This window comes from Schistocerca nitens, chromosome 9, assembly GCF_023898315.1.
Source record: "Schistocerca nitens isolate TAMUIC-IGC-003100 chromosome 9, iqSchNite1.1, whole genome shotgun sequence".
NCBI classification, from domain to species: domain Eukaryota; kingdom Metazoa; phylum Arthropoda; class Insecta; order Orthoptera; family Acrididae; genus Schistocerca; species Schistocerca nitens.
This window is the reverse complement of record NC_064622.1, coordinates 38,130,613-38,157,348: the sequence shown is the minus strand read 5'-3', so window position 1 is coordinate 38,157,348 and position 26,736 is coordinate 38,130,613. Positions and strand designations below refer to the sequence as shown.

Here is a 26,736-nt window from a genome sequence, read left to right as displayed (position 1 = left end):
GAGTTTTGGTATAGTATTAACCATGTTTTTAAATATTTTATAATAAGTTGTTTATTATAATACCATCATGCTACTAAAGAGATTTGCATGTAGTAATACTTTCCTGTACATCACCTTTTAACTGTACCTTATTCAGAAGTGACTGCAAGGTTGAATTTATACGGTATAGTGGATCTCGATGATGGGAGATATTGCAGCTACTCAGTACAGTCCTCTTCTTTTTTCTTTCTTTTGCTACCGCCTTTATCCCGCATTGTGTGCAGGGTTGGCAGTGTTAAGTACGGAATTGGTAAGGTTAATTTTAAGGAGTGACCAGATTCCCTTCCTGCCACCAGCCCATACCGCCCTGGGATGGAAGTAGTGTACCCCAGATGTCTGCGTCTAGTGTAAATCATGAAATAGTGTGAATGTGTTTTAAATGTCTGCGAGTTGTGTAACTGATGCGGGACGTGGGGATCAGCCCGGTATTCACCTAGGAGGATGTGGAAAACCACATAAAAACCACATCCTGGCTGGCCGGCACACTGGCCATCATCGTTCATCCGCCAGGCGGATTCGATCTGGGGCCGGCGCGCCTACCCGAAACGAGGAAGCAGCGCGTTAGAGCTGATGGTCGTAATCTTGTTGGGATAAATATATAAATTAAAATAAGGACACAGTAGCTTGAATAAAATACCACGGGCACTTTATTCGGATTTTTTAACTTTATACAGACATACAGAGAGACACACACGCAGCTAGGCAGATAGGTAATGTGATCGATTCGAGGGCAGTGTCAAGGAGTCGTGGGTGCGGCAGCCTGGTCTAGTAGACGTGGGGGACGATGGCCGGGTAGCCGGCGCCGTAGATGCCGGCGTGGTAGACTCCGGCGGGGTAGACCCCGGCGGGGTAGACGCTCTGGTAGGTGTATGGGTAGGGCACGGCCTTCACGTCGACGGTCTTGACACCGGGGGCGGGCACGACGCCGCTGGCGACCACTGTGGACGGCACCACCGGCGCCACGTAGGAGCCGACGTAGGGCGACACGACGGCGGCGTCGCGCACCAGGCTGGTGCTGGCAGGCGCGCTGGTGGCGGCGGCGGCGGCGAACAGGGCCAGGGCGATCACGGCGAACTGTGGACAGCGAGGCAGCCTATCAGCTGGGGGCCCAGCGGCGCCAGGTGACAAGTAGTCTCAACTGAAAGCCTCGCTCGATTCTTCACATCTACTCCCCAGTACACGCAGACAGATAATGGCCAACAGTGGACAACGTACGTCCTGTTCAACTATGGTCTACTCAATTTACCTATTACTGAGCGAGGTGGCGCAGCGGTTAGCACGCTGGGCTCGCATTCAGGAGGACGACGGTTCAATCCCACGTCCGGCCATCCTGATTTAGATTTTCCGTGATTTCCCGAGAGGACGACGGTTGAGGCCCACGCTGGGCCATCCTGATTTGGGTTTTCCGTGATTACCCTAAATCGCTCCAGGCAAATGCCGGGATGGTTCCTTTGAAAGGGCATGGCCGACTTCCTTCCCCGTCCTTCCCTAATCCGATGAGACCGACGACCTCGCTGTTTGGTCTCTTCCCCCAAACAACCCAACCCAACTAACCCACTGTATGGCTCACCCAATTTATTGTCTCACCCAATTGATAATATGACCAAAGGGAAATCTGGAAAAACGTGTTTGTTGTACAACAGGTGCCTTAACGGCGGAGTGTATGTACACCTGACAACTGTGGGTAGTTGTCCACTTGGATACTTAATAATTAGTCCCCAGTTAATGGCTCAGCCAAGTACCAGCGTAAAAATGGTGCGTTGTCAAAAATTGTGCTTGCTGCTCAACTGGCGACCCAATAGTGCCAGTATGTACAGTGATCAACTGGACTGTACATAACTGGACTGTACATAACTACTCCCCAGTGTGTTGGTGAATACTGAACAAACGGTACTAGCTTTTTGGTGGGTGTTCGGTGTAGTGAGGAATACTGTGGGTCGATCCGGGACTAGATACCTTGGAATTAGTTCCCAGTTTACGGCTTCAGTAAGTCCCAGTACAATCACGGTGAACTATTGACAGCGTTCCAAGATCAATCGACGCCTTGACAGCAAGACATACAAATGGTGTCAGTTATCCTGGGTGGATCCCTAACTGGGTTCTTCAGAAATACTCTCGATTTTGTGGTTCGACTGAGTGTTGTGTTTTAGAATGAGTGAGACGAGTCCGTCGGAGTTTGTGTGAAAATGGATAACAGACTAGTCGCTAAACTTTTCATACTGGTTTTTAGTCTCCTTTGCAGCGAAACTACACTCATATCTGAAGAACTATACTGATTTAAAAGTTTGTTCTAAATGGCTATAGGAAACATGCGTTAATAGCAAAATAAATTGTTTCGTTTCGGAAAATTTCGTCTATACTATCTAACACTACCAATTTTAAAGTTTTAAAATTCTGTCGGGCAGATTTTTTATATCATCAGAATCTGCTTCACTATTTTCTAACCCCACTCTAGTTTCAGTTTAATTTTTACATTTCGTTGTGACCTACATATTGTGAACTGCATTAGTCTTTTCCTTCTGCCAGATATGATGTGTAGAATATCGAGGTACTCGCGAATGACCTTGCGAATCGCATTTTTGTGCAGTTAAGTGATCACTACACCACGTTTGACAGTGATGTGCAGAGGTGTTTGACAACGTTAGTCGTACTGTTGTAGCAACAGACACAGGAAAGGTGTTCAAATCACCGCCTGATCGTAAATATTAAAATTTTTCATAGTTTCCCTAAATCATTTCAGCCAAACGCTGGTGAGGTTGCCCAAACGTGCTACAGACCGTTATTTGCCTATCGTTCTCCAACTGATCTAACAACCCTTCTCTATAAATGCCACTCGCCAACCATCGTTAAACTCTCGCCTTTGGTCCGCTAAACCATCTATTCCGTTATAAATCGGGAAAACGAAAGAAAGTTGTACTGCGTCCTCCTCACCACGAAGTTTTTCACCATTTCTGCAATCTAAATTTGCATCGCAAACGGGAGAAACACTTTTGGCAACATTTAACGCTGATAGTAACCTCTGTACGTCCTCCATGGATATACTACGTTGTCTGCATAACGAATTAAGAGCGACAGTGTTTGAGATTTAACCTCGTCCATTGTACCTGCTCCATGTGAGACAGCGATTTTTGCAAGAGCCATAGAGAAAGTGCGAGGCAGGCAATGGTCGTATTGCGGTAACTGTCATTGAAACTGCACATCCGTTACATGTAAATACATGGTAGCCGCCGAACTGATAGTTTCCCTGGAAGACGGTGATAGTAAGTACAGACGGGAGTCGTAAAAACCGATTCAGTACCGTATAATTTTCTATTCACATTGATTCCAGAAGAAATAGCAGATCTGAATAATCATCTGAATTCGTGGAAAGCAGACAGGCGAAATACGCTAAACGTGAAGAAGTATTTAACAATCCAGATACAGAAGATGGAGTGTGTTGATAGGCAATTGTATTGCAAAACTTCCAGTTTAATAAGTCGCGACTGCACAATACTAACCCTAGTTACCTTCTGAAGAACTGAACATAGATTAAAGAAAGACAAATCATCATTCATAGCATTTTTAGCCTCAGATGGAGCTTTTGACAATGTTGGCTGTAATACACTCTCTGGAATTCCTAAGTTAACAGGATAAAATAAGGGAATGAGAGATTATCTACATTCACACTGCTGTTGCAAGAGTCAAAGGACATCAAAAGATGGCAGTAAGAGAATGGAGAAAGACAGGGTTGTGGCCCAACCCAAAAAGTATTCAATGTACGTATAGAGGAAGAATTAAACGAAACTAAAGCGAAGTTTGAAAAATAAATTCCGATTTGGAACTAGAGAATGAAAGCTTTAAGGTTTTTCTGACTATGTTACAATTCTCTCATACACGGCAACGAATTTTGAAAATCAGCTGTGCGGACTGGGCAGTGTCTGGAAAGTAGATTGTAAAATGAATATGAATAGAGGCTATACCATCGTAAGGAAATGTAGTCGAATTAAGAAATATGACGCTAAGGGAATACGATTTGAAAATTAGACTCTGCAACTAGTAGAAGAGTTTTTCTACTTGTTCACAACACACAGGACAACAGAGAGAAAGAGATGGTAAAAAAGGAGACTGCAATTTCTTAAGGACAGAAGTACTTGTAATATAAAATATGGAACTGAATACTAGTAAGTATTTTCTGAAAGTATTTTTCTGGTGCGTGGCTATATAACAAAATGAAACGTTGTCGACAAAGACGGCTGATAAAATGATAATAAAAAATACTGGGTAGTGAGGTTGTAGAGGAGTGAAGATTATATGGGTTAATCGGACAAGTACGGAAGGCCTGATGAAATGAATCGATGGGGAAACTGCATTATCGCAGTACCTGGCGTACAGCAGGCATAGGGTAGTAAGACGTCCTGTGATGGGGAGGAATAGATAATTTGGTACAGGAGGGAAGTTGGTGATGAAAATGGTAGCGGGAGAATCGACTACAGTAACTAGATGAAAATGGATGCAGAGGGCTGCATTGTCTTCGAACAGCGGGTTAGAACGACAGCATCAACACTGTCGCAAACCCTCTGTTAAGTGCTACCACGTGCACGCAGTATTGACTAGTGTGAACTTGATCAGGTACTCCTTTGTGTGAAGGAAAGAAGTTTTGGGTTAAAGTCTCGTCTACGTCGAGGTCTTTAGAGTCGAAATCCAAAATCGTATTGGTCTATGATGGGGAAGGTGATCGGTAGCACCATTTCACACGATCAATACCAGCATTCACGTTAGGGAAATCAATGAGATCCTAAATGAGCTGGGATTTGAGCCGACGTCCTTACGAGTACGAGTCCAGAGTCTTAGCGGTGTGTCACCTTACTAGGCGCAAACCTGTAGACACTGTTTCAGGGAAAGGGCATCTACTGAAATGCTAATTTTATCTCCCGATGGCGAGAGCAAACGTTATCAATATGTTAACATTTGAGTGTATACGGAGGGCTGATGTATAGAATTTACGGTTGACTACCGTTCAGAAGGCAGACAGTATTTAGAGTGCATACTGAGGCGAAGAAACATTAGGCGGAGTGGTGCTCAGTTTGTCATTTCATACTTTTCCTCCGTTTAGTTACTTTCTAACAACTGCATAGCGCGAAGTCCTGGTTCAGTTAGATAACTATGGAAAATTTTTTCAGAGCACAACGCTAGTAGATTAGATTAAAAAAAAATCTCAAACACGCGCATACGACTTACAAGAAGTAAAGGGCCTAGGCTGGACTTGGATGTGGTCGTGAGCCTATGGTCCATCTATTTCCGAAGCATAATGATGATTTTAGGTTTGCGGAGGGCTCAAAGACGCGATTATCAGCGCCCGAACATTCCCAGTCCTTACACTATTCAGTCTCGCTATTTTCCCTAATGATGATGAAATGATGAGGACAACACAAACACTCAGTCTACGGATGGAGAAAGTCCCCAATGTAGTCGGGAATCGAACGAGGGACTCCGTAATCTAGAGGCACCAGTTACCCATTAGAACACGAGCTGCAAACTCCGAAGCATAGGGTAAGTGACGAAAGAGAAGTTTTTGTGTTAGCAGACAGTGTAAATTGCGAATAGTTTCAGATCGTTAGACGCGCATACGATTTACAAGAAGTAAAGCGCCTAGGATGGACTTGGATGTGGTCCACAGCTCTGGGCACGCCCCAGCGCGATAAAGGAAGTGGGCCTGCTAAGTGTAGCGAGTTAAGCAGTAACGAAAGTACTGGTGCGCCGAGTACTTACGGAGTTCATGGTGCTGGGCGGTGTGGTGGCGTCGGCTGGTGGCTACGCTGTAAGCTGCTGGAGAGCAGAAGTGCCTTTCGCCGACTACGCCTGGGCTTTTATAGGCGGTCTGCAACCCTCGGACCACGCCTGAGAGGCGACATATTTAAATAAATCAGGTGCCGGCCGGTGGGAACGGGGGAGGGGGCGGTGGCCGGCAGACACCGCCGCGCCGCCGCGGTCGTTCGCTCCTGCGTGAAGATCAAGGCCAGCGCCCGTCCTGCGTAGACCCCCGAGGTCAGCGTCTTCGCTGTTGCCGGCCGCCAGCCGCCCTGGCGACGCACCGCGACTCTGGAAGGCACCGGCGACCGTCCTTTGTTACAGCGCGCAGCGCCACACGCAGGCCACTGGTCCCCGACTTCGCGGTCGCGACAGCGACAGGCCCAACATCTGTCCAGTTCCCAAACTCTTTAAAATCACGGTGACATTATTTTTATTCGCTGTGTCAAACTGTGTACCGTCTTTGAACTTAGTTAGCAGGTTTTCCTTCTTTTAATCCGAGTATCATTATGATACCAATCCCAAAGAAAGCAGGTGTTGACAGATGTGAAAATTACCGAGCTATCAGTTTAATAAGTCACAGCTGCAAAATACTAACCCGAATTCTTTACAGACGAATGGAAAAACTGATAGAAGCCGACCTCGGGGAAGATCAGTTTGGATTCCGTAGAAATGTCGGAACACGTGAAGCAATACTGACCCTACGACTTATCTTAGAAGAAAGATTAAGGAAAGGCCAACCTATGTTTCTAGCATTTGTAGACTTAGAGAAACCTTTTGACAATGTTGGTTGGAATACACCCTTTCAAATTCTGAAGGTGGCAGGAGTAAAATACAGGGAGCGAAAGGCTATTTACAATTTGTACAGAAAGCAGATGGCAGTTATAAGAGTCGAGGCGCATGAAAGGGAAGCAGCGGTTGGGAAGGGAGTGACACAGGGCTGTAGCCTCTCCCCGATGTTATTCAATCTGTATATTGAGCAAGCAGTGAAGGAAACAAAAGAAAAATTCGGAGTAGGTATTAAAGTCCATGCAGAAGAAATAAAAACATTGAGGTTCGCCAATGACATTGTAATTCTGTCAGAGACAGCAAAGGACTTGGAAGAGCAGTTGAACGGAATGGGCAGTGTCTTGAAAGGAGGATATAAGATGAATATCAACAAAAGCAAAACGAGGATAAAGGGATGTAGTCGAATTAAGTCGGGTGATGTTGAGGGTATTAGATTAGGAAATGAGACACTTAAAGTAGTAAAGGAGTTTTGCTATTTGGGGAGCAAAATAACTGATGATGGTCGAAGTAGAGAGGATATAAAATGTAGACTGGCAATGGCAAGGAAAGCGTTTCTGAAGAAGAGAAATTTGTTAACATCGAGTATAGATTTAAGTGTCAGGAAGTCGTTTCTGGGAGTATTTGTATGGAGTGTAGACATGTATGGAAGTGAAACATGGACGATAAATAGTTTAGACAAGAAGAGAATAGAAGCTTTCGAAATGTGGTGCTACAGAAGAATGCTGAAGATTAGATGGCTGGTTCAAATGGTTCAAATGGCTCTGAGCACTATGGGACTCAACTGCTGAGGTCATAAGTCCCCTAGAACTTAGAACTACTTAAACCTAACTAACCTAAGGACACACACACATCCATGCCCGAGGCAGGATTCGAACCTGCGACCGTAGCGGGCGCGCGGTTCCAGACTGTAGCGCCAGAACCGCTCGGCCAGCAGCGGCCGGCGAAGATTAGATGGGTAGACCACATAACTAATGAGGAGATATTGAATAGAATTGGAGAGAAGAGGAGCTTGTGGCACAACGTGACTAGAAAAAGGGATCGGTTGGTAGTGTATGTTCTGAGACATCGAGGGATCACCAATTTAGTATTGGAGGGCAGCTTGGAGGGTAAAAATCGTAGAGGGAGACCAATAGATGAACACACTAAGCAGATTCAGAAGGATGTAGGCTGCAGTAGGTACTGGGAGATGAAGAAACTTGCACAGGATAGAGTAGCATGGAGAGCTGCATCAAACCAGTCTCAGGACTGAACACCACAACAACAACATTATGAAACTGAATTAGAAACTGCATTGACCGTAATAAAATACATAGTGACAATAACAACCGGTTTCGGTCAACACGTGACCATCTTCAGACCATATTACACCATGATAGCAAGCGGTGGCCGTGAACGGAGCAGGTATCGTTGATCAACAAACATCAGCTTCTCAAACAGTCTTTTTAATCAAATTTTACAATGCGATCTGAAGTTTTTCCAACGTATTTCCAATTTGAACAGTTCTCGGGTATTCGTCAGGATCCACCTGAAGATGGCAGCGTGTACGTCCGCCGAAATATTGTGGAGAAATTACGACGCTACCCAGTCGGATACCCAAGAACTGTTCAAATTTTAAAATATTTTACCAAGCAAACTGATATTCTCAACGAGAAATGTTGTAAAAATTAGTATCTGTTCAGGAGATTAAGCCAAATTTTGTGATTAAACGTTAGTTGTTAAACCTTTACCCTGAGCTAAACGTGTAGCGCGTCTTGTCTTATGAAACTAGGAACACAGCTTTTACCGATATTTCATGGAGATTCTCTACGGATTGCAACGCTTCTGAGGTTTTATTGGATCAGATTGCAATGTCATAATTAAATAGTAGAGAATGATGGCGAATTTTATTTTCGCAGCTTCTGCTAAAATTTATACCTTTACTTTCATATTTCCAGTACCGTATCACGTTTTCTAGAAATAAACTGAACAGTAATGGCGGTAATCCATCTCCTAGTTTAACTCCTGTTTTGATCCAGAACAGTCCAAAAAGTAGTCCTAAAATATTGACTTTTGATGTGATGGTCAGGATTTTTCTGGTGACGAACTTCTTTTTGATTTTAGAACTTATAATTCCTCTAGATCGTTAAACAGGACCCGTCTGTTGAAAATTTTGCTACCTGTTTAGTTTTGCGAATTTGAAGGATCGTTTTAAGATAGCAGATTTAGACTGCACAAGACCATTTTCGAAATCCTTCCTGGTATTCACCGTCTAATTTGTCTGCCTGTTTTTCTAACGTGTCAAATAGGACCCTTAAGAGGATTTTATATCAATCTGAAGTTAAGGAATTACCTCTGAAGTTTCATGTTGCTTACTGATGGATTTATTTCACCTAATAAGGCTGGGCCATCAGACACATTTTTATAACTAAGGTAAGTACATGATGTGTATGGTAACAAAATAAGAGCAGTAATAATAATAACAATAATAATAATCCAGGGACACCACAGTGAAGTTCTCCAATATCGCACGGGACATTAGAATGAGGCGACTAAAATGTTATGGACACATAAGCAATCACCCACAGGCCAGACTCACCAACAGAATCCTCAGGTACATCCAGACCGAAGACCACTACACCCTGGATGACAGAAGTGAAAACTGATCTGGAAAGAGCTCAGATAGATTTAAAAGACGTCATGGACGAAGGCATCTATAGACACAAGGTGTACAAATGGGAAGTGATATCAGAGAAAACAGCATCTACAGCCCAAAGGTCACAGTGGACGGAGGAAAGGAAGAGAGCCGTTAGTGAACGAATGAAGGAGAACAGGAAAAACAATTAGTAATGAATGTTTCGCTTGGTCTGATAAAAGGCCTGTAATGTGTATAATAATAATAATCCTCTCACTATTGCGGAAAACAAAAATTTCAAAATTAGCGCTGCAGTTACTGACTGTGCGGCTGGTCCCGGCGGAGGTTTGAGTCCTCCCTCGGGCATGGATGTATGTTTTTGTCCTTAGGATAATTTAGGTTAAGTAGTGTGTAAGCTCAGGGACTGATGACCATAGCAGTTAAGTCCCATAAGGTTTCACACAGAATTGAACATTTTTTTTTTTTCAAAATTAGCTCGAACCGAGGCGTAATATCCAATAAAAAATCCCTCGTAGTGGGATTGACATAAGCGTAATCAGTAAACATGAAGAACTCACCTTCCTCGCAGACATCGATCTAACAGATACCAGTAATCTGGAAACCACTTCCCACAGCAGGGATCTGGCAGATGAGATAAAACCCAGGTCGAAATACAAGTCGATACACATCATCCCTTGGATAACATCAGACATAGGCGTTGCCCTAGAATGGACTGTAAAGAGCCTACGAAACCTATTACTGTGCTACTGGCAATTGCTGAAGGCGGTTGTACTGAACGCATACCACTAAATTAGTTGGTCAGGTTCTTGGAGAACACGGCTAACTAAGTTCTAACTTTATATTTAAACGGTTATCACAATATCCAATTTATGAAGAAAAGAGTGAGCCAGTAGCTAATATTAATCTTAACAGATATATTAATGAACATGTAAAGTGTAAGAAATGTTAGTTTAACTACCACTGTGTTAAGAAATTTTCTCATTACTTTCTAGTCAAGTTGAGTAACAAAATTTAACAAAAATGTGTAGCAGCAGTGCAAAAGAAATTAATTATTGAAAAAGATACTGATTGATCAGAGGAAGTGCAAAGAACAGAATGGTAAATTAGCGGGTAAATGGGAGGAAGAAGACGGAGATTGATAGGGATAAGAAATTAGTCGATAGTTTTGAAAATGCGACAGAGATGCTGTACTTTTTCTGTACTGGACAAAACTAAAACAGCTCTCAAGTACCAAGAGGGAAGCTACACCGATAGTAATGGGTAAAGTATTGATTTCGTGAATGAAGAATGATTCTGGAAAACACGCAGGTTAGCTACGTAGTTTGTTCCAGAACTGTATGGCTGAAATGGAGAAGGCGATGGAGAAAGAGTTAGTGTTGACCAAATGTACAGCCAAGATTCAGGACGTATACTGTCTGATATTGGAGTTATGAAATTATGAAAGTATTTTATATATGAAGAGGAATATTAAGGAAACCAGTGAGTAGACAATAACGAAAGGGAGCTTATAGATTTCACGTAGCTTGTCCAGTAACATTTGCATTAACTGAGCACAGGAAAGAGTGACGTGATCGAGGAAACACAATTCCATCATCGACAGGAATTTTGTTTATTACCAACTGTAGGCCATTTTCGGGTACGATACCATCATCAAACTGAAGACAGCGTCTGTGAGTGCAGGCCACCGAGTTGTCCAGCCACCGGAATTTGGCGGAAAAACATAAGCTAAAAGACACACAGTCGTACGTACAAATAGTAAACTTTTAAGTCAACTACTATTTTGTGTTTTTATCGAAGTACATGAAAGAATGTCTTCAGAAAAATCCCCTGAATAATTGCCACTTTCAGGAAAACGTTTCTGCTCAAGAAATGACTTATAGCGTATTTCAAGATTAATCAGTGCTTGTTGTATGCAATGGAAAGAACTAAGGGCATAAATGAGTATTTGGCTAAATGTTATGATCACAGCTGCTTCTAACAGTGTCATAGTCCGATTCGGAGAGTAGATTGTATATTATGCACATTGCAGAAGAAGCACATCTGGTGGGCATGAGAGGTTCAGTCTGACAGTCTACTTGAAGAATAAAGTTCCAGCGCAAACATGTCGGACGTAATATGATAAGCAGCAAGTGGTCTCGGAATCTCCATAATGTCACTGTTCTAACCTGTAAGTGTTGCAAACAATAGCAAAAAGTTGCTTCTCTTTGCTGTTCTGGAAAGTTCGTTCTAGTTGCAACCGAGCTTCGCCTTGATTATCCCTGCTGACGTTAGAACGTGGATGAGAGTTCATATCGCAAGTTAAGTGCAGTGCGCAAAATACATAAACGCGACGTAAGTAGTCCTAATCTTTAACACGAATTCATCGGAGACACGGGAATACAATTAGATCAAATGGTTCAAGTGGCTCTGAGAACTATGAGACTTAGCATCTGAGGTCATCAGTCCCGTAGAACTTAGCACTACATAAACCTAACTAACCTAAGGACATCACACACATCCATGCCCGAGGCAGGATTCGAACCTCCGACCGGAGCTGTCGCTCGGCTCCAGACTGTAGCGCCTAGAACCGCTTGGCCACTCCGGCCGGCAAAACTTTTTTTCTTTTTTTTTTTTTTTACCAACAGATGTGGGTACTGTTCATATTTTATTGCTTAGGCATAGCCGATCAAAACTAAAGAAATTCGTGAAAGGTAGGGACGTAAGGAGATAGAACCTCGATAAGTTGATAGGTCCGGAATTTGTTGAGTTCAAGAGAAGACTGTGGCAACTATTGACTGAAATTGGGGAATTTAATAGAGTAGAAGATGAAAGCGTAGCTTTGAAAGGCGAAATACTGGAAGCAGCAGAGAAATGACTAAGCAGATGGATGAGGTCTGTAAGAAATCCTTGGAGGAAATAAAAAAATACATGAACTTAAACAGAAGAAAGTGATTGAAGCATCCAAAAAGTGAGATTGGTGAAAGGTGCAAAATTAGAATACAGAAACGGCTGTAAGAAAATAGCAAAGCTGTGAAAGCATGCGTGCATGTAGGAGCTATAATTTCTCTATACAGGAGAGTAAAGAAATCCTGTCATGAGTAGTTCTGCAAAAGATATTAACAATTTTGAGCAGCTTCAAACCAATCTTCAGTCTTAAGAACATAACATCAACGCTATATTCCAGGAAGCAGAATGTTTTCTGTTTTAGTATTTCAGCTATGAATTTGATATACATTTAGTGCTATGGCTTTATGGTCTCCCCATTGTAGAAGTTTAAACTATTATGCATTGAAGGAACCTAGTTGTGAAAAATTTGATCAAGGAAAACGGTGAAAGGCAAACAATCAAAATAGTCTCTCAAAGACGTTATCACCTCACTAAATCTCCTTACACCGTATGTGAAACATATAAACAGAGGTAAATAACATACAATATGTTTTTGTATGACTTATTCACTGGACTCGTACGCAACTGACAAAAATAGTTTATTTCTTTATTTATTGCATATTTAGTCTAACCAGATTAGGCCCTTACATCTGACCACGAACAGCACATAAAAAACATTGAAAATAATAATAATTTACGTTATTAATAAGACAATAATTGGAAATAGTAATAATAACAATAGTAGTAGTAGTAATAATGATAAAATTATGCTGGTATTAAGAACGATACTAATTAATTTTGTACTTGTGAAGTCTTGGTTAATGCCACAGGAAGTGAAAGATATAATGTAAGAGAGGCGCAGATTGAAATGAAAGCAGCTTTGGCTGTTGGGAAAGAAGATAATTTCAATAGACAATTCTGTAGTTAAGGGGTGCAGACGAGTATATGGAAGAGATAGCTATTGTGGCAGAAAGTAGACCATTAGGTGTCTTGAAGTTTGAAATAGTTTTAATTTCTTCAATATTTTAAATAAGATTGTTTCAAAGTCGGGTTCTAGATACAGTAAATGATTCAGAGAACATGGCATTGTGGTGCAGTGGTACAGAGAGTAAGTTGCTTTGGTAAGAACGCGTGTTACTCCTACGTTGTTCAGATGGTAGAGCAAATGTTGATAAATAACAATGGCTGCAATTCTTGAGAAGACGATAGAGCAAACATATGGTATGGTAGTTTCTACACTTATCGGCACGTACCCATGATAATTTTTCTGAGGCAGGAGTGATGTGGTCGAAATAGTGTACGTTACAAACGCTGCGCTCCCAAGAATTCATCACCAGTTCCAGCAGGCGTGATCTCTCGTACGAAAGTCCTTAGAGAATAGGATCACCATAATCACGGAATTGGAATGTTAGTGACTCTAAAAGTTACTTATCTAGCTCGAGAGAAGATACTTTTTCCTATTTCAGTAATGAATGGTGTAATTCTGATACATTCTTACGGACGGCTGTTGTGCGTGCAGTCCACTCTAGGTGGTGGTTCAGAATTCTTTGGTTCTTTTCAGAAGAAGAGAACATAATTTCCGTGATGTTTAGTATTAAGGATGGAAGAGGTTCTCTGAACTGTGTGTTAATAAGTATTTTGTAAGCAACTAACGTTACTAGCGTTTTAGATGGATTAAGCTTCAAACCAATGTTCTGCGTTCACTCTGATAAAGCAGCTAAGACAGCGTTTACGTGCTGGATGGCTGTACGCGGGTTTGTTGCGCTTTCACTTAGGTGTAACGTAAGGTCGTCAGCGTATAAATTCAGTGGTAGACAATGGTCGAGGCATCATTAACACGGAATGAGAATGTTAATAGGGCCAATACTGATCCTTATGGAGCTCCTGATGCTGCATTCCTCCATTGTGACTCCTTTGTTCCTATCATTACACACTGTTGGCGGGGTGTGAAGTATGAGTGAATCCATTGTACACCTCTGAAAGAAAAGTTTTGATTTTTGAGTTGACTAAGTATAATATCAAGGCTTCGTTGAAATCCAGAAAGCATATAACAGTCGCCTATTGTTTGTCCATAGCTTGTTTCTCTTCTTCAGTCACTTTTACAAGAGCAGTCGTCGTACTACGATTTTGACGGTAACCAGATTGGTGTTCATCCACAAGATTATCAGTTTGAAGACTTATTGTGAACTGTGTATTCTAAAACCTTAGATGATACTAGTAGAATACAAATAGGTGGGAAGTCAAGTTGTTTGGTAGATTCCTTTTGGAGCAGAAGTTTTATGAGTCGCTGCTTGCAGGTAATCGGGAAAAAGTTGGAATCCAGAGAAACGTTGAGAATGTCTGTTATTATAGGCAGTAATGGACTGACAAGTTTACTAATGATTTCCATTGTAACACTGTCGTGTCCTGCAGCTGCCAAACGGGTTCTCGTAGTTGACGTCCTGACCGTGTTGAGGGTTACCGGTTGCAGAAAAAACTTTCGTTTGTACGAGCCACTTATATTTCAAGCTATTCGGGGGTTTGCGCCCTTGTGCAGAGGTATAGTGGCAGATTAAGGTTCACCTATTCTCAGACCTCGTAGGTTTTTCCAAACTGGAGGCTGTGCGCAAGTCCTCAGTTAACGAATGGGCGTACCTGAGTTTTGCATTTCTCACAGCGTAACTCGGCTGCGTAGTCGCTTGTAGGCGAGATGATTCCCAGAGGTCGGGCGTTGTTAATACTTCCCTGATTCTGCGTCTCTGCTACTCAACACGCGTTTGAGTTTATCGGTAAGCTAAGAGTCCAGGTTTCCTCATCACTCTTACAGGTTTTATCGGAACATGTTCGTCCCATAAATTAGTGAAACTTTTACTGAGAAGCCAGGAAGTTTTATGTTTGAACCTGAAGCGAAAATTTAAAAGAATTGAAGCTAACCTGACTTTAAATAGGAGTAATCTAAATGTACTAAACTTATTTCTCGATAAAATCTAAGCTCTCTTTTTCATATGAAATTACTGACAGGAGATTTTGTCCTGAAATTGAGACATTGCATGTTTGACCTGCGACTGTGTGCAAAGGTTATTTTGTGTACCTGTTGCTCACATCGTGGACTTTTTCAGCGACTAACTAACCTTATAAGCTGAAGGAAAACACTTGCTGCTTGCGTCACATCTACATCTACATCTACGTGATTACTCTGCCATTCACGTGTGGTGTTAACTGTAGCGGAAGTTGGAAATGATGAGCTCATCATGGAGGGAAAGATAAGGAAAATTAATGGCTTGGGTTGAAGAATCCCCTAAATAATCTTCATCCACATGTATGCTCCGCAAGATGATGACTTCTGGTGAGAGACGCAGAGTACTTTGTGCACCACACTCGCGTTCCCCGATTCATCTTCAGTTTGCGAATGGCACGTGCAAAGTAGATCCGTGTGTGCTCGGGTCTATTTAATTTTGCCCCATGGCATTTTCACGAGATGTTCGTAGGAGGAATCATCATATTGCTTGACTCTTCTAGGACTGTACATCTCGGAAGTTTATCTGTGTGATGCAGAACACCTCTCTTCTAGTCTACCACTGAGTTGTCTGAACATCTCCGTCACGTTTTCCCACTTACTGAAGGAACAACGAAACATGCTGCTATTCCGTGGGTTTCTCTATTTATTTAACTTAAATCCTATCTAGTACCAATGATAGATAGAGGAGCAATATTCAAGAATTGATCGAGCGAGGGTTTAGTAAGGCAACTCCGTTTTCGTTGGGCTACACTCCCTGAGGTCTCCACAATGAGTCTCTCTGGCATCTGGTTTACCTTCGATAACTGTTATTTGGTCGTTCTACTTCAAATCGTTCCGAACGCATATTCCCAGATATTTGATACAGGTGACTGTTTCCGGTGACTGTAATCTTGTTATGAAACAGTAACGGGTCATTATTCCTATTAATACGTAATACGCTTTCCTTGTTCATGTAAATTTTTCATTTGCTTATATCTGCACAAGCGTCGCTTCTCTGTAGTTCTACCTGCATTTCTCTACAATTTTCTAGAATCGAGACTTCATCGCGTACAGTGAAAAGTTATCTGCGGAAAGTCCTTTAGACTTCTGGCTTAATCCACTAGGTTACTTCCATATACTAAGAATAGAAATGGTCCAATCACACTCCCTTTGGGTACACCAGAAGTTACTTTTAACGTCTGAAGGTTTCTCTCTGTTCCGGATGACATGCTGTTCTCTGGAAATTTTCAGTCCAGTCACAAAACTGGTCTGATATCCAGTACGCTCTTATTTTTTTCCATTAGATGGTAGCGTGGAACTGTATCCAACGCCTTCTGAAAGTGAAGGAACAAGCAACAAGCTCAGCCCCGGCATCTACTGCTTTCTGCGCCCCGTAGACGAAGAGGGCGGATTAGGTTCCACACCATCGCTGTTTTCGGATCTCTTGTTCATGTTTACATGGGAGATTTTCGGTCTCCACAAGTGTAATGATACTCGAGCATAAAATAGCCTCCAAATGCCGCTACATACTGACCTTAGCGATGTAAGCCTACGCGTCTGATCTACAATCCCTCTTGAACATCGGGTCTGTTTTTTCACGATCATAGGAATGCCTCGCTCCTGCAGCTAGACGAGGAGTAAGTTCTTGCGCGTAAGCTATCTAGAGTCTCATGCCGGCCGTGCTGGCCGAGCAGTTCTAGGCACTACAGTCTGGAACCGCGCGACCGCTACGGTCGCAGGTTCGAATCCTGCCTCGGGCAAGGATGTGTGTGATGTCCTTAGGTTAGTTAGGTTTAAGTAGTTCTAAGTTATAGGGGACTGATGACCTCAGAAGTTAAGTCCCACAATGCTCAGAGCCATTTTTTTTTTAGAATCGCATCGCATGCAAATATTATCAGGTCCATTGGAACTTTCCCTATTGGGAGGTTCCAGTAGATTTCTGTACGATGGTTGTCTGTTTCATTGTCTGTCATGCTGACGTTCGTGCAACTATTATTCCACAGTGCGAGTTTAGGATTTTTGCCTTCTCTCTGTCACTCTTCATTTTGGTACTATTATATTCACAGAGTGGACGTATGTCTTTGACCTGCTTACTGATTTAATATGGAACTAAAAGTTCTTAGGCCTTTGTAACGGGTTGCTAGATAGAATTTTACTTCGGAATTCGTTAAACGCTTCACGTTTGCCTCTCCGTACGCTAATTATGAAGCTCTCTCTGCCTTTCGGAGCAGCTTTGTAACTCGGCTGACAAACCACGGTTCTTCTTCCATCTCTCACAAATTTGTTCTGCATGTATCTGTCTACGGCATATTGTACAATATTCTTGACCATTGTCCATCAATGTTCATTGTTTTCAGTCCTGGACATTAATGGATTATGGTGACCGATTAGGTAATCCGATATCTGTTTAAAATCGCACTTACTTAACAGAAATACCTTCTTACCTTTATTTACATTCTTATTTACTGCCGTATTCTGTGATGCTGTAACGGCCTTGTGATCGCTGATCTCTTGTTCTTGCTTTACAGGGTCGAAAATTTCGGGCCTGCTGATAAATAGGAGAGCTAAGACCTTATTTTTACGACTTGGTTCTCTGATTAGTTACCGAAGGTAATTTTCGGATAAAGCATTGTGCTCCATCAGTCTAGAGCTGTTAAGTTGAAATCTCCCACTAACTCTGTAACATAAGCAGGAAATTTACGCATAATCTTGTCCACGTTTCCCCTCATATGTTTCACCATCCCTGCTCCTAAGGCATGGGGTGAATAAAAACGTGAGATTACACAAATTAATCCAGCTTTAACACTTTTCCTAAATCACTTCACATTCGGAATCTGTACTAACCTAAACAGATATATTAGTGTTACGTACTGTCTATAACGACCCCTCCGGCACCGACCTTCAGCCTAACTTTGCGATATACATTCTATTCAGTATCTCGAGTATTTCACCATATTGTAAACAAAATTACCTAAACTAATCGGAGTTCCAATTATGTGCGTTAATATAGACAGGGAAAGTGATCACGGCCTTTGGGGTCCTGGGACTGTGCGGTGTTGAAATGGAGCCGGAAATGCTTTAACTTATTTTCATTGGAGAGCCCAGTCACCCCAAGAAGTCTATACTGTTTGCTGAGCCGTTCCTCAGAGTTAAAAATTTTTTGTGGATTATGTTTCCCCTGATATAACGTAAGTGGTTTCTTGCGGACAGGCAATGTGACATTTTTTTAAACGAAGTTGTGTTGAAATGGCCATCTCGGTGGGGCTTCTGGCCACTTTGTGTTGGGCAACAATGTAAAAAAAACGGCCGAAAGATGATCTCCGCGGTGACACTCGCAGTAAGTCCTTATAAGAGCAAATAAGGAAAGAAAAAGGGAAATAAAAAGGAGGAAAAACGGAAAGCAGCGAAAGAGAAGCAAGGCAGTAAAAAGAAGACTGCGAAGGCAGGAAAAGCAACCATAGGAGAGCCCTTCGACAACGATAAAAAGACAGAGCGCAGGTACTGGGAAGAAATATTTTGAAATTAAAACGTGATATGAGCGGTGGATTTGGTGACAATTGTCCTCCCTCTGTGCCCAAGACTCTATACAAGAGGTACACAGCTCGACTTTTATTTGTGAAAAGTATAAATAGTTTAATTCAAATCATGTTTTATAGTAAAATTTAATTAATTCTCTGTTAAAATAGTTTTTATTTCTTACTTTTGAGATAAAACTGAGTGGCCACATTGCTCGCTTATATCGGGCAAAGTGGCCATTTGGCCACATCATGACAGTTGAATTGTTTAAGTACTTAATTTGAAACTAAGGTAATTAAACTATTCGAAACTATACTTCAATAGATGCAGATTATAATAATTGATTTCTATGCATTTGCTTCCGATGCCACTCAGCGTAAAAAATATGAATACCTTATCTGGCCACTTTCTCCAGCTCTCCACTCTACATGTCCAACAGCTGAAGGCACTCGATATATGACTACATGTTACTGGCATACAATGTACACAAATTTATGTATCAAACGCAGTTTCAAAATGCACTAAGATAACACAGAAAACTACACTCTTGGAAATGGAAAAAAGAACACATTGACTTCGGTGTGTCAGACCCACCATACATGCTCCGGACACTGCGAGAGGGCTGTACAAGCAATGATCACACGCACGGCACAGCGGACACACCAGGAACCGCGGTGTTGGCCGTCGAATGGCGCTAGCTGCGCAGCATTTGTGCACCGCCGCCGTCAGTGTCAGCCAGTTTGCCGTGGCATACGGAGCTCCATCGCAGTCTTTAACACTGGTAGCATGCCGCGACAGCGTGGACGTGAACCGTATGTGCAGTTGACGGACTTTGAGCGAGGGCGTATAGTGGGCATGCGGGAGGCCGGGTGGACGTACCGCCGAGCTCAACACGTGGGGCGTGAGGTCTCCACAGTACATCGATGTTGTCGCCAGTGGTCGGCGGAAGGTGCACGTGCCCGTCGACCTGGGACCGGACCGCAGCGACGCACGGATGCACGCCAAGACCGTAGGATCCTACGCAGTGCCGTAGGGGACCGCACCGCCACTTCCCAGCAAATTAGGGACACTGTTGCTCCTGGGGTATCGGCGAGGACCATTCGCAACCGTCTCCATGAAGCTGGGCTACGGTCCCGCACAGCGTTAGGCCGTCTTCCGCTCAAGCCCCAACATCGTGCAGCCCGCCTCCAGTGGTGTCGCGACAGGCGTGAATGGAGGGACGAATGGAGACGTGTCGTCTTCAGCGATGAGAGTCGCTTCTGCCTTGGTGCCAATGATGGTGGTATGCGTGTTTGGCGCCGTGCAGGTGAGCGCCACAATCAGGACTGCATACGACCGAGGCACACAGGGCCAACACCCGGCATCATGGTGTGGGGAGCGATCTCCTACACTGGCCGTACACCACTGGTGATCGTCGAGGGGACACTGAATAGTGCACGGTACATCCAAACCGTCATCGAACCCATCGTTCTACCATTCCTAGACCGGCAAGGGAACTTGCTGTTCCAACAGGACAATGCACGTCCGCATGTATCCCGTGCCACCCAACGTGCTCTAGAAGGTGTAAGTCAACTACCCTGGCCAGCAAGATCTCCGGATGTGTCCCCCATTGAGCATGTTTGGGACTGGATGAAGCGTCGTCTCACGCGGTCTGCACGTCCAGCACGAACTCTGGTCCAACTGAGGCGCCAGGTGGAAATGGCATGGCAAGCCGTTCCACAGGACTACATCCAGCATCTCTACGATCGTCTCCATGGGAGAATAGCAGCCTGCATTGCTGCGAAAGGTGGATATACACTGTACTAGTGCCGACATTGTGCATGCTCTGTTGCCTGTGTCTATGTGCCTGTGGTTCTGTCAGTGTGATCATGTGATGTATCTGACCCCAGGAATGTGTCAATAAAGTTTCCCCTTCCTGGGACAATGAATTCACGGTGTTCTTATTTCAATTTCCAGGAGTGTACAAAGATGTTACAAAGAAAGGACACGAGAACATGGATGTCCATTTGCCTCTGAACACGCGATGAGTTACAAGTCGGCTGTTAAACAACTTACGATTCAACTACAGGAACTGAAAAATGATTCAAATGGCTGCGAGCACTATGAGACTTAACATCTGAGGTCATCAGTCCCCTAGAACATAGAATTACGTAAACCTACCTAAGGCAATCACACACATCCATGTCCGAGGCAGGATTCGAACCTGCGGCCGTAGCGGTCGCGCGGTTCGAGACTGAAGCTCCTCGAACCGCTCGGCCACAGCGGCCGGCACAGGAATTGCAAACGACAAGTAATTTCAATCCTGCAACCATAAAATGGAAAACTCGGTGTTTTGTTTTATTAGACGATTCCACAAAGAATGAAGTCTGTATATGAACACCATAATTAAAATTGGCCCGGGTGAAGAGATAACTCCAGAAATACGAAAAAATCAAAGTGTGAATAAAAGGAGTAGCTTGTCGCGAGTGTTATTCAATATCTGTGTAGAAGACAGGACTAGAGAATGTAAAAGACATAGAACACATCCACGTATAAATACTGGAGGGAATAAACATATTAACACGATGTTATTCGAGGATGATAAAGTAATCATACAAGGCAGCGAAGATAAAATTGCATAAAGTAAATGAAATAAGCGCAGTCTACGATCTGACTGTATTTATAAATAAAGATAGATGCATTGTCTTGTTAGGTATTTACCCAATACGAACAAAAGTAGTCCTCAATAATAAACCGACAACACATTTACGGTGTTTAGAATGTGACCATATTAACTAGATATGGACGTACAGAAGACAACTAATACTTACACGTGTATATGGGTACAATAAGAACAGTTGAGAATATAACAAGGAAAGAGAAACAACCGAAATTTTATAAAGTCTTGACAGTTCCCGCTCAACTGTATGGGGCGGTAACTGGACGCTGACAAGTAAAGACTGAAGAGATCGAAGAACATCAGAAATGATATTTGTAAGATCTTTTAAAGGTTGTGCTATGGAAGGCAAAATTAAAAATTAAGTAATAAGGGAAGAATTTCAGGTACTAATCCAAAAGACAACGCAATACAAAGGAAAATGTAGATAACATGCACTTCCCATACTACCTCAAAGACTTCCGAAGCTATCAGTGAAATATAAACCACGGCGAAAGAGTAATGTAGGAAGTCCGAGGAAGAGATGGTGAGACCGCAGCGTAGTCAATCAACAATTAAGGTTTTTAGTTGGGATTCCTTAGGTCGCACCTTTTCTGTCCAGAAGAGTGACTTCACACAAAGCTTTTCCCTGCGTTTCCGGCAACGGTAAAAAGAAAAGAAGTTCACTATAAGTCTCCTGACCAACTTCAGAGGCTTATATGGCCTGTTCCCAAGGACTTTCTTGGTATAGGTTTATCGATAGTACCTTAGTAAAAGATCTTGCCGATAACGTGAGAAAACTATGGTCCAACGTAAGAGCGTTACGCAGGTCGAAGGGTTCTATCCAGTCACTCCGTGACCAGTCTGGTGTGGCTACAGATGACACCAACAGAAAATCTGAAATTTTAAATTTCGCGCTAAAGAAATCGTTCTCGGAGGAGACTCGTAGAAACATCCCATCATTTGACCATCGAACAGTCTCCAGTAAGGACGACGTAATGATAAGACTCCTTGGCACAGAGGTATGACTGAGGGAGTTGAATACAAACGGGTCACAAAGTCCGGATGAAATCCCAATTCGACTATTCAAAAAGTACTCTACGGCGCTGGCATATTACTTAGCTCGCATTTTAGCGAATCTCTCGCACAGCGCCAAATCCCAAGTCACTGGAAGAAAGAACAGGTGACTTCAGTACATAAGGTGGGTGGGTAAAAGAATGTATACGAAAAATTACAGACTAGTACCCCTGACATCGGCCTGCTGCAGAATTCTTGGACACACTCTCAATACTAAGCATCTGTCCACAAAGCAGCACAGTTTTAGAAAGCGTCGCCCGTGCGAAACTCAGCTTGCTTTTTCTCATATCCTGGGAACCACGGATGAAGGGCAACAGGCACATTACATGTGCCTAGTTTTCCGAAAAATGTTTGACACCGTTCCTTACAGCAGACCGTTAACGAAGGCACGAGCACATGGAATAGGTTCTCAGATATGTGACTGGCTCGAAGAAAGTAACAGAACCCAGTATGTTGTCCTCGACGGTGATTGTTCATCAAAGACATGTGTATCGTAAGTACTGCTCCAGGGAACTGTGACACGACCGCTATTATTTCTGTATACACAAATGATCCGGCGCACAGGCTGGGCAGCAGTCTACGGTTGCTTACTGATGATGTTGTGGTGTACGGCAAGGTGTCGAAGGTCAGTGACAGTAGGATGATACGAGATGACTTGAAAAAAAAAATGGTTAGTGTGACGAATGGCAGATAGCTCTATGCTTCGAAGAATGTAAGTTAATGCATATGAGTAAGACAGACAATCCAGAAATGTTAGAATACAGCATTATTAATGCTCTGCTTGGCACAGTCACATGGGTTATATATCTGGCCAAAAACTTGGAAAAAGTGATATGAAATAGAACGAGCATATAAGAGCTGTAGTATACAAGTCGAATAGTCGACTTCAGTTTATCCAGAGAATTTTAGACAAGTAAGGTTCACGTACAGAACGCTAGTGCTACCCATTCTTGAGTACTGGCCGACTGTTTGGGATCGCTACATGGTCGGATTAAAGGAAGACATCGAAACAATACAGAGGGGTGTTGCAGATTTGTTACGGGGAGGTTAGATCGACGGAGACGTTATGGGAGCTCACTCGATTGGGAAATTCTGGAAGTAATTCGACGCTCTTCCCGAAAAACACTTTTGAGAAAATTTAGAGAAAAGCTTTTTGAAGATGACAGCACACTGATTTTAGTACGGCCCACACACATTTAGCGCAAATACCACTGTGGTGTCACCGCCAGACACCACACTTGCTAGGTGGTAGCCTTTAAATCGGCCGCGGTCCGTTAGTATACGTCGGACCCGCGTGTCGCCACTATCAGTGATTGCAGACCGAGCGCCACCACACGGCAGGTCTAGAGAGACTTCCTAGCACTCGCCCAGTTGTACAGCCGACTTTGCTAGCGATGGTTCACTGACAAATTACGCTCACATTTGCCGAGACGATAGTTAGCATAGCCTTCAGCTACGTCATTTGCTACGACCTAGCAAGGCGCCATTATCATTTGCTATTTATCTTGTGATGCATGTACCGTCAGACCGATGTTCACCAATTATGGATTAAAGTTAAGTATTCCAGAAGCTACGTACTTTTTTTACTAGACTCAACTCCTTTAACTGTTCTAGATCTCACGCCAGCCTGCGTGAGCTTAAACGCGTGCCTTTCGGCTAGCTCGTAGTGGCTTGGCTGTCTTGCCAAGTCACAACAACCACAAAGTTAAGAGAAATTAGGGCTGGCACGGAGGCACATAGACGGTAGTTTTGGCCTCACTCTATTTGCTAGTGGAACAGGTGGAGAGTGTCTGGTAGAGGTAGAAAGCACCTCCGCCACTCACCACGGGGTGGCTTGCTGAGTACGTTTGTTGACGTAGATGTAGGATATCTTTGTGTTTCGGTATGGTATATGCAACAGCACCTTTCAATAAAACTTCACTGGACTGAAATAATTTACTCATCATCCTCTAAGATCATCTCAAACAATTTCAGTTGTAAAATTTCCTGGCAGATTAAAACTGGGTGCCTGACCGAGACTCGAGCTCGGGGCCTTTGCCAGGAAAAATTTCCGAGTTTGATTCTAGGTCAGGCATACAGCTTTAGTCCGCCAGGAAGTTTCATATCAGCGCAAACCCCGCTGCAGACTGAAAAGTTCATTCTGGAATTTGAGTTTTGTTTTCAGTAGCATAAAATACAATTATTACGACGCCTCACTCATTCCGTATCGATATTACTGAGTCTATATTGACACCATAATATCTTCTTCATAATAAGTGGAAAGAAATATCTCATTTAGTCCTTTATTACATGTCTCCTTTCGTTCACTGTACCTGTTTCTCTTTTCTTACCGTACGATTTAATCAACACCGTAGAACACAGTTGAGCACATATTTGTGTCTGACAAGTGTGTAATACTCCTACGAAACGTACAAAGACAGTTTCATATGTGTATTAATTTCCAATGACTATACTTTCGATCTACATCATACATGAAAAGAAAGTTGTAGCTGGGTCATTTTATCGAACACCAGACTCACCCGTTGAAGTTACTGATAACTTCAGATAAAATCTTACTTCCCTGGTACATACGTTGCTAATTCGTCGTGTCACAGTTGGAGGGTAATTTTATCACGTCACACTTAACTGTTAAAATCTCTGATTGACAAGTGCTGGACGACAGAAAACGTCCTACGAAGGACACACAAGAGCTCTTCCTGAAAATTCCCTTGGACAGATGATTGGGAACCTGCTCTTGATGGAAATATTTAAGATTTATTAGCAATAAACACTTCCTACGTCTTTGAGGACTTTGACATAGAAAATGAGGTCAGTGATCACGATGCAGTTTCTCGTTGTGGAGTACATGATTAGCACGGCAAAGAACTATTAATTTTCACTGCAAATTTGAAACGTATTATCTCAAATTGTTTAATTTCTTAAATTTGCGCTTCTTGTATAGCTGTCGTAATCCACATTCAGGGGTGTTTGTTGTAAGTGCTGAAAAATGGAGCTGTGGTTTTTCCTTAGCCTAACGTGGCAAGAACTTTTCTGCGTGTCATCAGCAGCCTATCCGTGTAGCCTAACTCTGTGTGTTAATCGTCTGTGTGTGGAAAGAGACGCAGGCAGAGTGAGCTCTCGTAATGATGTGTAGCGAAACCCATTTGAATACACAAAGCGGACACAGAGCTCCCTTTCGATGAGCAGGTCACAGTGATGAGAATCACATGACTTCACTGTGTAATATCACGTGAGCGAAACCCTGGGTAGGATCTGGTGTTCACTAATTAAGATCAGAAAGCTATACGTCAACCTCTTTCCCCACCCATCCCCTCCCCCTTTTTCATCAACTATTGACTAAGATTAGCGCTCGAGTCCTATCTTAATTTTACCTGATGCAGTAAAATCATAATAAATACTGTGCTCGAAGACAGATTTTCGTGACGTGGGACTCTTCTGTATTACATCATCACAAATTTACTGCCAGTTCAGCTGTACACCAAGAAATAAAACCGTTTTGAGACGATTTACAATCTTGATAATTTCAGGTACAAATAATTAACGGCAAACGGGAATGAATGTGACCTTGGTTACATGTAGGTACGAATGTGACCTTAATAACACATAATTATTAGGCTATTATATCCGAAAACTCTATAAAGTTCTCATCATAACAATTCTCTAAGCTTTTGAAGAGATGTTCCCAAGACAAGTCGAAAGATCCAACTCTGAAACGTATATTATCGACTAGTTACTTGTGTAAGTACATGTCACACTACATGAATAGGAGGAAGAATATGAAGAAAGAATATTAGATAATAAAGCCAACATTTGGAATTAATATACAGACTAGGGTAATTTCAGCAATATTTTCGAATAACATCGAAAATAGCAACTGACTGGTTGGAGTAAAAAAAGTATATTGTGTAAAACCTAAACAGCTGGTGTCCTACCAATATGGAATGAAGAAGGTATTACACACATTTACTTATTTAATATGGATATCACGTAATCTTGTAGAAAATTGTTACCGTAGTGAAAAGAAGGCAGTCGTTTGTAACTCCAGATGTGAAACGCGGATTTACGCTCCAGAGATTAATGAAGCGGCTCTCGGTTTCGCGCAAGCGGACCTTGAAAGCCAGTAGTTCGAATGAATCACAGATGTCCAGTCGTTAACCTTGCAGCAAAGCCACACGGAAAACGGACAGAATTTACGTCTTTCTTAGATACTTTACCTGTTTCATAAAGAAACATCGAATGGTGATGCTTATTCTCATCTGAAACACAATTTCTCTAGTTTTAGAAGAGTAAACATCCTTAGAAAAAGATAGTTTTGGCATCGTTCGTAAACGCTTAAGCATCATCTGCAAACAAAAGGAAACGGAATTTTTTTTTTCTTTTACAGCTTGAGAGATACCGCCGATTCCATGTGTTGGTCAG

The 26,736-nt window shown here is 42.7% G+C and overlaps 1 protein-coding gene across 1 annotated transcript; it reads right to left on the bottom strand.

The window, feature by feature from the left end:
- Positions 1–663: 663 nt before the first annotated feature.
- LOC126203229 (cuticle protein 9.5-like) lies at positions 664–5,939 on the bottom strand. The gene is made up of 2 exons (XM_049937474.1): positions 5,788–5,939; positions 664–1,113 (listed from the first exon to the last, which is right to left on the bottom strand). Exons 1-2 carry the CDS (start codon positions 5,794–5,796, stop codon positions 805–807), a joined length of 318 nt encoding a protein of 105 aa, XP_049793431.1. The 5' UTR covers positions 5,797–5,939; the 3' UTR covers positions 664–804.
- Positions 5,940–26,736: the final 20,797 nt, after the last annotated feature.